The sequence below is a fragment of the Trachymyrmex cornetzi genome, unplaced genomic scaffold (assembly GCF_001594075.2).
Source record: "Trachymyrmex cornetzi isolate Tcor2-1 unplaced genomic scaffold, Tcor1.1 scaffold58, whole genome shotgun sequence".
NCBI classification, from domain to species: Eukaryota; Metazoa; Arthropoda; class Insecta; order Hymenoptera; family Formicidae; genus Trachymyrmex; species Trachymyrmex cornetzi.
Genome location: NW_017299893.1, coordinates 306,465 through 318,663, shown reverse-complemented (window position 1 = coordinate 318,663; position 12,199 = coordinate 306,465). Strand labels below are relative to the sequence as shown.

The following is a 12,199-nucleotide window of genomic DNA, read 5'->3' as shown; positions in this document are numbered from 1 at the left end:
CATTTTTTTTTCTCGATATTTCTTCCTTTGAAAAATTTTTTCATTATTTGATGTTAGAATCATTTGATGTTATCTCAAATCCAAATTGATCCATGAATTTTAAAATACATACTACTCAAGATTACAATGACAAACAAATTCATTATAAACACTACAAACAATGATGGGCGAGATACTCTTAAAGTTTATCTAGATACAGATATAACAGTTACATGTACGAAAATTTATCTAAATACAGATATAAATACATATATTAAAATATGTATAGGTATAGATATCAGATACTTTAAAAGTATCTTCAGATACGTTTTAGATACTCTTAAATTAATTTTATTGTAATAATGTGTAAAAATGTATTAGTTATTAAATTTATTCATTGATTTTTGTTATATTTAGATAATTGAAAAAACTTATAAAATTATCGTAAAACGATTTAGGATATACCCTGGTAGCAAGCTGACGTCAAAATGACGTCATTTGACGTCAAAAAGACGTCATTTGACGTCAAAACGACGTCAAAATGACGTAGCTTGCTACCTGAGTAAGAATTATAAGACGATATCATTCATCATTATTCATCATAATTTTACAAACTAAAAATGCTTCAAACATTGTATTTCCAGCTTAACTATATGTTAGGAATTCCACAATCTAAGATCAATGGCTGCAAAAAAAGCAGCTGTGTTAACTGTAAAATTCTTTAATATCACTGATTTGCATTTAGATCTAGTGAGGAACTAAGGGAAAGACCAATCATGTTGTAGAATTTTGCAATAGTAAAGCTGCTTTTTTTCTGCGGAGTGGAATCAATCGACAATCACACATAAAATAGAATTATGACTAAGCTGAGGAAATGTATCTGAAAAATGCATCTGAAAATCAGTCCAGATGCTGTGTTTTTTTTATTTAGATACAGATACAAATACTCGAATTTGAATGTATCTCAGATACAGGTTGGATATACAAAATCTAGATACATGTATAGAGATACTACCTAACACTCATTATAAACAATATCTTTCAATTAAGGTGTTAAAAATTAGTAATCACCCATTTAAGTTGGTGATAACTCGATATCAAAGCAATCATTCACTCCTTCTTAAAAATATATTCAGTCTTTTGTTAAAAGGAACACGAGACATCTCATGAAAGGCGATATTGGAGTTAATAATGCATGAGGAGTCCTTACACAGAAATCCAATTTAATATTGGAAATTACTTATTCTGAGTATCAAAAGTTGTTCAGTTTTTTTATTATTCAGAATAATTAATTATTACCTTTCAGTATCAAATTTCTGTAAGCGAGGTATAGAAATATATATTATAATATTATGATGATAAAATAAAATTTATACATCGTACATGATACAATAATTGCGATGATGTGCGATCATATGTTCACATGATAGATGTTCCGGTATGTTGAAGACTCGCCAATGGATTTCAATTTCACAGACAAGCGCCGGCGTGCGTTTACACTGCTGCCAAATGTGTTTACGTGTGTCGTGATCCAGTACCGTTTTTATAAGTTTGAGAAATGTCGTCCGCCCACGCCGACGTTATATTTTCTGTATTTGTACACGTTGATCGTCCGCCAGGATTGCATTTGCGTACGTGGAACTGCACGAGATTGATATCTCAATACGATTTTTTTCAACGCGTGTTATAAGTCATTAAATCGTAAAATAGCGTAATAAGATTAAATAAGATTAAAAAGCAGTGAAAAAGATAATTAAATCTAATAATCGACCAAAAATGTTAATTGTCTAATTAATCATGTTAGAAGTAGTCTATTATGTAAGATCTGACTCTCCTTCACACATATATTTGTAACTCAAGGATCAGTTAAAAATATAGTATTATACAAACATTAGTATTATATAAACATTATGAAAAAGACAGTGTTCACACAAATTGAATTTTTGTTACAAAAAATTGACTTAAAAATGTTAACGATTACTTAGATCCTTAAAATATAATGTGATAACAATGAATTTTTCGGCGACGTTAAACCTTGCAACAGATGATCGTTGTTTGTTGCAAAAAATAAGATTCAAATATTAAAACTTTCAATTTTCAAATCTCCAAAAACATCCATCACCATATAGACCATATAGACAATCTTATTTTTCTTCTTATTTCAAGATCTGATCGAGCGAATCACGATTATTGCATCGTGAGTATCAATCGATTTTGAGACGTTTCGATTTTAGCAGTTTAATTAACCCAATTCCGTAGTCCTGGGTCCGAGCCCATGCAGTCGACCTTAATTTTGTCTATGTAGTATGAGAGGAGGGACCATTTCTCGAGGAGTCCACCTGCCATCAGATACCAGCGCGACCAAGCTGACTGTCCAGCCGTACGCCCACACAAATTGCTGCCGCATTATTTCGAGTGCTTTGGCCTTGGGTAGTGGCCAGAGAAAACTTTTGCGAGGATATCGGTGGAACGCAACGTGATTCTTCCTCAGGACTTCGATCGGAAGATGGGTTGCTCGGAAGCGTAATCGGTGACTCTAACTTACGAATTCTTTATTTTCAACACTTAGCAACGGATACCTCGGAAGAAATTTCGATACAATTTTGTACTTTTTTAAATAAAACCGTACGAATAAAAAGGCATAATAATAAAAACATAATATAACTTTAATTATATTTTTTCTAAAGCATAAATTGAAAGAAAGATTTTATTTCCTAAGTGCATTTTGCAATATTACAATGAAAATTGCAGTTTTACTTTTTCAGAACCTATAATAAACCGGACGCTGAAATATAGTTTCACAAAGGATTTGCCTCATTTTCTTTCGCAGATAAATTTCCGCTTTGAGAAAAGTATCACGGAACACACGTGAGGAAGTTCTAACATACGATTATCCGGAATGGCTGGACGATGACGAGAGGAAGAGAATCGAGGAAAAAAGAACACGACGAATAATCATGCGTGGCAATCGATGGTTCATGATTGCGGTATAATTGGATTTTTTTTTTTCAAAAAAGAAAGAGAATCTTTGGTAAGTGCGATCACTTCCTGCTCGATTCGAAAATGAACTTCAAGCTTCGTCCAACTTAGAACTCTCGCGACGAGTCAAAATAATAATAACTCCTGTGAAGATTCCGTTCCTGAGCTGAATCTTAAATTTAAACAGAATGGCGACAAGCATTGCGGCGAAGCGTAAAATACTTGTCGTTTCTGCATCTCGGTCGCGTACCGCTTTGTGTTCCGCTCTCTTAACTCTACGGGATAAACAACCTTGTTGTTCGTGTTACAAATGACTTTTTGTACGCAGTGTTTCAGAGCCGTCAATTTTCATTTCGGTGACAGATTCGTTCACCAATCTGGAATCAATGTTCTTAGAGGTTCTGGATTGCAAACAAAAAGACATCGTGTAAAATAATTACGGAGTTACTAAAACACTTCATGTTTTATTATTATTACATTAAAAAAAAGTATCTCATTATCACATCTTCAAAATCTTATTCTTTTAAATAATATTCTTTAACTCATATCCTTTTTTTAAACTTAAATAGAGTCAGATAGATAATATATTCTTCAAATATAGGTATTATAAAACACTGGATTCTTTGCTACATCTTCAAGATATTTACAGTCCGTTTAAGAGCTTCTCTGAAACTTTTGATGCAGTACCCATGCGAAGATCCCGCCAGAAACGACTAAACTGCCCCTGTAATTAAAAAGAACAGCCGATTATATTATATTGTGTATATTATATTTTCATACATATAACAATGAAATATTGATATGACAATGAAATAAAATACATTTGAATTACACGAATAATTCTGTATCATAGTATTTACGAAAAAAAAAATTAATTTTGATTCACGTATTTTTTATTCGAAAAAGACTCTCATTACTATACTTATAGTATATAAATAAACCGCCAAATTTTATTTCAAATCATAGAAATAATAAAAAAAATTATTGTAACTATTTTTAAAATATATTTAACATTAAAATTTTAATAAAATATATTTGACTTTAAAATATAAATTTTAATTCTTCCGTTCGATATGTAAAGATCGTATATGAAATAAATATGAAAAGAACACTTTATTGGACAGGTCAAGTTATTTTGATAAAGTTGAATGTTTTACAAGCAATCGCGGAAAAAAATCATGAAAATACTGAGACTATCGAGTCTCTATATAATAAAATAGAAGAACTTTATTATACGGAATATGAGAGTGCGAATGCAAATTTGGCGACCTAAATATAACATTTTCATTGCGCTCAAAACGCGATAATGACGAACGCGGATTGATATATCGATCACACGGGACAGCCAGGAAAACAAGGAACGCGAATCTTTTACCCGCAAACGTTAGGTAACGTAACGACCGACTAGATCGGTCGTTAATGCCTTCGCAACAATTGGCAATGCGAGTTGCGGCTTCTGCATCCATGGCAATGTCGACGCTAATTAGAGACTTCGCAAACGCAGCCCAATTGGGAGCCATTAATTTGTTTGACGTAATATGTTCAGTGGCGTTCCGCCACTTATAGGAATCAAATCGGCCTTGCGATTGCTGATTGAAATCGTAATTATGACATCGTGATGTGCTCGGAAAACGGTACATCAGGACAAGGTGTTCCAAAATCATCTATTTTTTTCGGCCGCAAACGGCTAATATTTCATTTTTAGTCTCTTCTGCATTGATGCTTAAACAAGTCGCCAAATTTTATTTTAAATCATAGAAATACACTTAAAAAAAAGAATTGTAACTATTTTTAAAATATACTTAACGTTGAAATTTTAATAAAATATATTTTAGTATATTTTAAAGTATATTTCTATGATTTGAAATAAACTTGGCGACTTATTTAAACATCAATGCAGAAGAGACTGTAAGAATCAAATTTAACTTTAAAATATAAATTTTAATTCTTCCCTTTGATACATAAAGATCGTGGAATAAATATAAAAAGAACACTTTATTGGACAGGTCAAGTTATTTTGGAAAAAGTAGCGATGCTTTTAAGACACTTTGAAAATATGATATAATTACCGTAAGTGAATCATGAAGCAATGAATATCGATAATCAAAATCTCTTCCAGATATAAACATCGTAGATTGCCAATAAACAAAAATAATTGCATGAATTTCTTCAAATAAGTTGAACAGGCTGATACGTTTATTCCACGCGTCTGATTTCGAAAGACCATTTGTTAACGGGATGCATGCCAAATTATTATGCTATGTCTGTGTAGAACAGTCTGATTAATTATCAATTCTTATACGTACCATAGGATAAATTGAACCGAGGGTGAATGCCGTATTGGATTATAAGGCACCACGTATAGCTCATTGTTTTTCTTGAAGTGTAGTAATATGTCTCGTGCGCTGTAACAATTAAACAATTAAAGAAATCGTTTTTGATCATTGCGTCGCAAACGAGAACGTGTCCAACAATCTTGATCGTCCCGCGCGACAAGATAAACGTAATAACGCGTTAAGCCAATTTCGCGTGACAAAAGTTGCACACGTGTGGCAACATCAAGTGTAATAATAGACCGTTAATAATAATGTACACGGTGGTGTAGACAGTGGCGGTCTTTTAATAAGCCCTGTAAATATATCTGCAAAAGTTCGTTGGTAAAAGCGACATAAAGACGGGAACAGTGCCAATGACGAAGAAAATCTTACGCGTACAATATGACGGCATCGAGTCAATTATCCGTTGTACGAATATTCGGAAAAGTTTCATAAAAAGTTTCATTTCTTGCAATAATCTATGAGATAATTTACTTTTTAATTTCAACGAAGAAAAGTCTTCTGTATTATCTTCTGTGCAGAAACGCACAAGTAAATGTTGCAAAGTATTTTCTTATCAAATCATTTGGCGATAGGGAGACAAAATTACTCTCAAGAATGATAACAGCAGGTACAATCTAGCAAACAATCCGTAACGATAGACCAGTGAATGCAGCATATAAAACATTATTTTATTTCATCAATAAAAAAAAATGAAACTGACGAAAGTGTACTGTGCGAATATTTGCAGCATTCAAACAGTCGCGAACAGTACTTAATACGCGTCCTCCTTAGAAAATAGGCGAATTGTAGCAAATTTACTGAATTAGCGATATATATTCGTCGGTTTGTGTTTTCAGACTATTCGGATTAGACAAGCACAGTCGATCGATCAATCGTACAACTAGACCAGAGAAATAAACTTTGGCCGAATGTATTTCGGCATTACAAAGCACTGTAATAATTCGGAGTAACATTATGTCAATCGAATAAATAAATCGATCACCTTAGTCATAAAATATAGTTTGAATGAAGATTTTAGATACAACTGAGATAAACATGTCTATCCGTTAAAAATATTGTACGATCTTTATTTTCTGACTGGCATTTTCAGTTTCTCTTTTATTAAATCTACAAACTCTCAATAACTCTCAATAACTTATTTTTCTAAATAAAAATAATTATCATTTTTCTAGAAATATAAAAATTAAAGACATTTGAGCTTATTTGATTAATAAATATTTTTTGTTTTGTGACAATTAGAAAATGATATTTTAAAAAATACTAAATTGATTGGAAAACTATCAATGTTTTATTCACGATATTCTGAATGCCTAAGTAAGATCGGTCTCTAATTTATTCTATACGTAGAAAAAGAAAAAATGTGAGTTTCGTACTGTAATATAATTGCTTTATATGAAAATGGATAAAGAAGGTATACTAAAATCACATTTTGTACGGTACATTGATGAGTATATGCGACTGCCCTTGAAGATTATCCAAAATAGTTCTGCTACCTTGTATTGAAGCTTCATACTATTATAAATTTTCCTACTTTTGTATAACTATATATTTAATATTTATATTTATCCAATATGTAGAAGAATAAACCAAAGATAAGTTTCAGCCTCTATCGAAAAAATAAAGATTTAATTTCTTAGGATTTTTCGTGTCGCGTTGTGATATTTTCACATATATCTCGAAATCGGACGCAGTTGGCAGCAATCGCTTTTTCACTATATGTGTAAAGTTGCGTCCTATTTCTTATACATTTAAAATTTGTGTAATCCTTCTCGTTATTTATATATGTAGAACATGGGAAAATATTTTAAATAAAAAAAAAGAGATTTAATAGAAAATAAAGATTACTAACCTTCCGTGATTTGCTACTGCAACTAACATGCGTTTCGGTGTACATTGTTTCACGTCAACCATGCCAAACTTCGACATTTTTTCAGCTATCTGAGCAAATATTTCACAACAATACAAATTGGCAATAAATCATTCACTTTATACATATATCGCATGTATATATACAGCGATATACGAAATAAATATTTAACTCCCAAAAGGAACATATATTTTATATGACGCTAGAAACGTCCTTGGGACCCATTGAAGCTTTTTATTAGTATTTCTTTAAAAAAAAATTTGCAATACACTTGACTTAGACGCAAATATATATTACGAGACTTACAATTAGCGTACACGAATAGAACAAAAACTGTGAAAAAAATACGATTGTGAAATATAACAATTATTCCGAATTATTACACCAAAAATTAGGGCTACATTCCAAAACGTCCTCTCTAAGAAAAATTGTACTCAAAATATATATTATATACGCGTAACGTATATTACTTTGAGCAAAACTTTCTCTGAAGAGGACATTTTGGAATGTAGCCTAAGAAAATATAGCAGAGTCACCAAGTCCTATATATGTTTCAGTCAAGTACGGATTAAGATTCCAAGGTTTTGAATGAATTTTCAATATATATATTATATACAATAATTAAATATAATACCTGTAGAGGAGTTACTGGGTTTGATGTTAACATTTTCACATAAAGCCATTTTGGTCGAGTGGATATAGGATCAGGCCCGTTAAATCTCTATAAAATGTATGTCTTGTATATTTAAAAAAAAATGGTATATAGTCGACTATTCTTTTTGCAAAATAATAATAATTTCATATTTTTCTTACCAAATATGACGTATTGCCACGTATGATATTTACACAGTTTGCAAAGCTTTTTATGCTATTTATCAATTCTGTATGTGTAAACTCCTTTGAATTTAAGCCTCTAAAATTATACATAAGACTGAGTATAATATGTATGCTTATACTAAGAGCGGAAATAAATAATTGTTGCTTTTTAATTATGTAACAATCGATAACTTACTGTCCATATTTCTTTGTAGCAAATACGTGAGTCATTCTAATAAATAAATAACCGGCAAAGTAAGCATCCCATCCGGCAGTATGATATTTTTTAGAAGAATCAGTATCTAAAAATTAAAGAATATAATTCATAAATTAATAATAATATTAAACAGAATCAAGGAATATAAAAAAATCTACCAATTAATTCGTCTGAATCTGTCGTCAGTTCAATAACAGGTGATCCTGGCATTATATATTTTCCATTACTTCCTGTAAAATGACTCATTAAGCCGCTTAAAGTATTATGTTTCCACTTTTCTGAAAAGAAAAAATTACTTAATATGTTTATACATAATCATACAAATAAATAAATATTTTAAATAATTACCTTGTGTTTCGAGAGTTCTTTTCAGTTCATAACTTAAGAATTTGGTGTCAAAAATTGTTGGAAACAGTTGATGTATGTTATTCTTAAAATTAATATATTTTTCTGCAAAAAACATTATATTCATAATTAATTACAATTTAATTTTCATCTCCATGATATATATTGTAAATAATAAATTAAAAAAAAAAAATATATATATATATAAATATGCTATTATTACACAATTATACTTACGTGGTAACGGCTTATAAAATTGTTGATGTATAAACATAAAATCTAAAAAAGCATTATGTGCAATTATAGGTTTTTTCAAAGTAACCAAAAGATTGAATACTTTTGAAAAACCTACATATGATTCAAGCAATGCATTTTCTAATATAGAACCTTCTTCCTGTTCCAGAATTTGTCTCGATTCTGGTAGTACTTTAATTACAGTTATCTAAAAAGTTACAAAAATAAAAATTTTGAAAAAAATATTTGAGCGTTTATCTCCTAAAGAGCAGCATGATCATACCACATTGTTCCCAGAGAAAGTCCAAATATTTGAGAAACGTTTCCTCAATTCTTTATGCATAAAGTATTGAAAAGTTGGAGTAGGGGATTCAACTTTAATAGAATCTACTTCATCACTAGCTGTCTTTAGCCATTCAAATATTTGAATGACTGCATCTTTAAAATCATCTTCCTCCTTGTAAGAAATAGATTGTTCCACATTGTTGAACAATGTATTCTCTTGTAGCTGTCGTTCTAAGAGTGTCTTGTCGACCTGATCAAGGTACGAAATACCATTGTAAGCAAGCTGAAACATTTTTACACATATATTCTTTTACTAAATAAAACATTAGATATAATTTGAGATTTTTAAATCAGATAGCAAGTTAACGTTATTTATCATCATTTTGAAGTCAAAATGACAACAAATAATGTCAGCTTGCTATCTACGAAATGAATTGCTAGTAAGAAATAATATCTGTAACGGATATATATAGAATGCATATATACTTCATTAAAATCAAATCCATACATGGTCAGGAACTCTAGCGACGCTATCTGCCAAAGAAAGTGTCTATTTTTTGACGGTATAGTTCTAGGCAGCAGAAAGAAATTAAAAGCCTCCGCAGTGTATTTATTCTCATCGTGAACTCGTTGAAATGCCGAAATACCGAATTGAATTATTATGTACGGCTGAATGTGACTCCTATTTTTCTCGTAGCGCTCGTGTATGGAATCGAATAAGCTACGGTAAAACATCAAGTATTATCATCTCATTATCCATCGAAACCTTACTTATTCGAATTCGTTCCCGGCAGTATAAACTAACCTATTTCTTACATCATCGCCTTCTATGCCTGTGAATTCTCCATCAATCGCTATGAAGCTAGCGTTTTTCAACGTGTGCTCCAGGTGTGGATACACCTTGTTGAAATTCTGATTCGTGACTTCAATCATATTTTTTCACACGTTCGAAATAATTTTAAGTGCGAAGTAACTTCGAGCGCGACCATCTACTCCAAAGTGCAAAACAGTGTGATGGCGCCATTGCGAATTAAATTCAGCTCACAGCTGTTTGCGGTGGTATCGCCATCATGCTCGTTCATGGTACACTAATTTCCAATTTCTTCGTCGGTGGCGTCGGTGCTTTCAATAATACTAAAGCCGGTATTCATAGTCGATTCTTATTTCAAGACCGTCTTAAGTCCGGATCTACAATAAGGTTTTAAGCCATAAGAAATGGGCGAATCACAGTCGCTTATTCTTCTCGGATTCGACTGTAATTGGTCAATTTCTTACGGCTTAAAACACCTATTGTAGATCCGGGATAAGTAATGTCTTAAGACGCTAATGCAGCTCTCTGATTGGTTCGTAACTTCTTAAGACCGTACTTAAGGCAGTCTTGAATATAAGATCTGACTACGAATACCGGCCTAAAAGTGCTTTTTTCAAATACATATTATGAAAGTCTTCTATAACATTAGGAACAAATGTATCACGTTAATGAATATATTTATAAGAAATTTTTTTACATTTCTTTAAACTTGATTTTTTTCTAAAACAAATAGTGTGAAGATTAACCTTTTAATTTTTTTTTATGTTTTCACATTACTATTAATCTTTCTATTACTTTTTAATGTAATAGAAAGATTAATAGTTTATAAGATTTATTTTAAATATTTTGTAAATATTTTTGTGGCTTTAGATTGCACAGATTATAAATATTTATTATAAATATTATGAAATACTTATTAGAATATATAGTTATAATAAATGCTATAAAAATATTTAATGAGACATTATAATCCAAATAAAAAATACTTATTAGAAATATTTATTTATATTTATCATAAATATTGCATAAAATATTTAGTCTATATTTTAATAATATTTCGAATAAAGCTTTATATAAAATATGTATAAAAAATATTTATATAACACATTTCAAAAAATGAATATTAATAAATATTTATCATAAATATTCTGTGCTGTCTGGGATATATATGCCATGGACAAATTTTATATAATATATGATTATGCATGTTTATGAATATTTATGTATGTTTATACATATTTATACATATTCCTACAGGAAAATCTTTTTACCGGATTCTGGAATGTTATTGTAAATGAATTTTTATCTAAGTGCTAATTCAAATTTATATTACTTTACAGTTTTTATTATTAAAGTTTTGATAGCTTAAAATAACATTTATTAAGACTGTTTAACATTAAAGTTTATTTTTTACATTAAAATTTATTTTAGTTATTCTACATCTTGCAACTTATAAAGATATAAAAAAATGTAAATAATTTTTAATTATGAATTTCATCCAGAGTGTTAAATGTAAGAAAAATATGAGTAGCATTCAAAGGTTAAATAAAATTTCCTTTTAAGAGACACAGTCGACACAAACAGTTGTTCTATCCTTCTTAACATTAAATAACAAAAATAGAATGAAACTTCCCAACAGCAAGTTGATCAAATAATGTCTTAACAATGTCTTAATGACGTCTTTAACATCAATAAAATGTTATTAAAACATTTCCTATTAAAAAAAAATCACGTCACACAGTTGTATGATGAAATCATGTAATTAAAACATGTAAATTACGTAACGAATTGTTCCAAATCAGTACGTGATTTTTTTAAATCACGTAATTTGAAAAATATATTAGAAATAATTTCATCTATTATGTGATTTTATAGTTATTGAATTTTAAAGAATTGAATGATAGAAATAAAAGAAAAAAGAACGTATCATATATATGACTTTTCATCTTCTTACTGAGTCGACTTTGTCTCCTAAAAGAAAAGTTTAAATAAATATGGTATTATTGATTACTCTTTTTTATTAATTCTTGAAGTTCAATTAACATTGACTTTTGCTATTCAATTAATTTTATTTTTTTAAATTAAAAATTTGTGTTAAGAAAGGCTATGAATCAAAAAATCAACATAAATATGTAAATAAAAGAAAACGATATAATCAAGAACACATATTAATAACAAACATCGTTTCGAATCCGATTGGGTCATCTTCAAATGTTACATAAAAACATATTCAAATTGAACAGTTAAAATGATATAATAAATTACAATATCTGGTACGAGCCGGTCACAAAATAAATTTTTATTTTTTTAGCACATTATTTGTAAGA

At 29.9% G+C, this 12,199-nt stretch overlaps 1 protein-coding gene across 2 annotated transcripts; it reads right to left on the bottom strand.

The window, feature by feature from the left end:
• Nucleotides 1–1,396: 1,396 nt before the first annotated feature.
• LOC108766407 (poly(A)-specific ribonuclease PARN-like domain-containing protein 1) lies at nucleotides 1,397–10,096 on the bottom strand. Of its 2 annotated transcripts, none has more exons than XM_018515690.1 (12): nucleotides 9,867–10,096; nucleotides 9,548–9,782; nucleotides 9,060–9,344; nucleotides 8,780–8,984; nucleotides 8,546–8,647; nucleotides 8,356–8,475; nucleotides 8,177–8,282; nucleotides 7,978–8,077; nucleotides 7,799–7,885; nucleotides 7,147–7,235; nucleotides 5,265–5,363; nucleotides 1,397–1,620 (listed from the first exon to the last, which is right to left on the bottom strand). In XM_018515690.1, the coding sequence occupies exons 1-12, from the start codon at nucleotides 9,992–9,994 to the stop codon at nucleotides 1,560–1,562; spliced, it is 1,617 nt and encodes a 538-aa protein (XP_018371192.1). In that variant the 5' UTR covers nucleotides 9,995–10,096; the 3' UTR covers nucleotides 1,397–1,559. The 2 variants fall into 2 exon arrangements, with proteins under 2 accessions (XP_018371192.1, XP_018371191.1); XM_018515689.1 differs by lacking the exon at nucleotides 1,397–1,620 and adding an exon at nucleotides 3,530–3,682.
• Nucleotides 10,097–12,199: the final 2,103 nt, after the last annotated feature.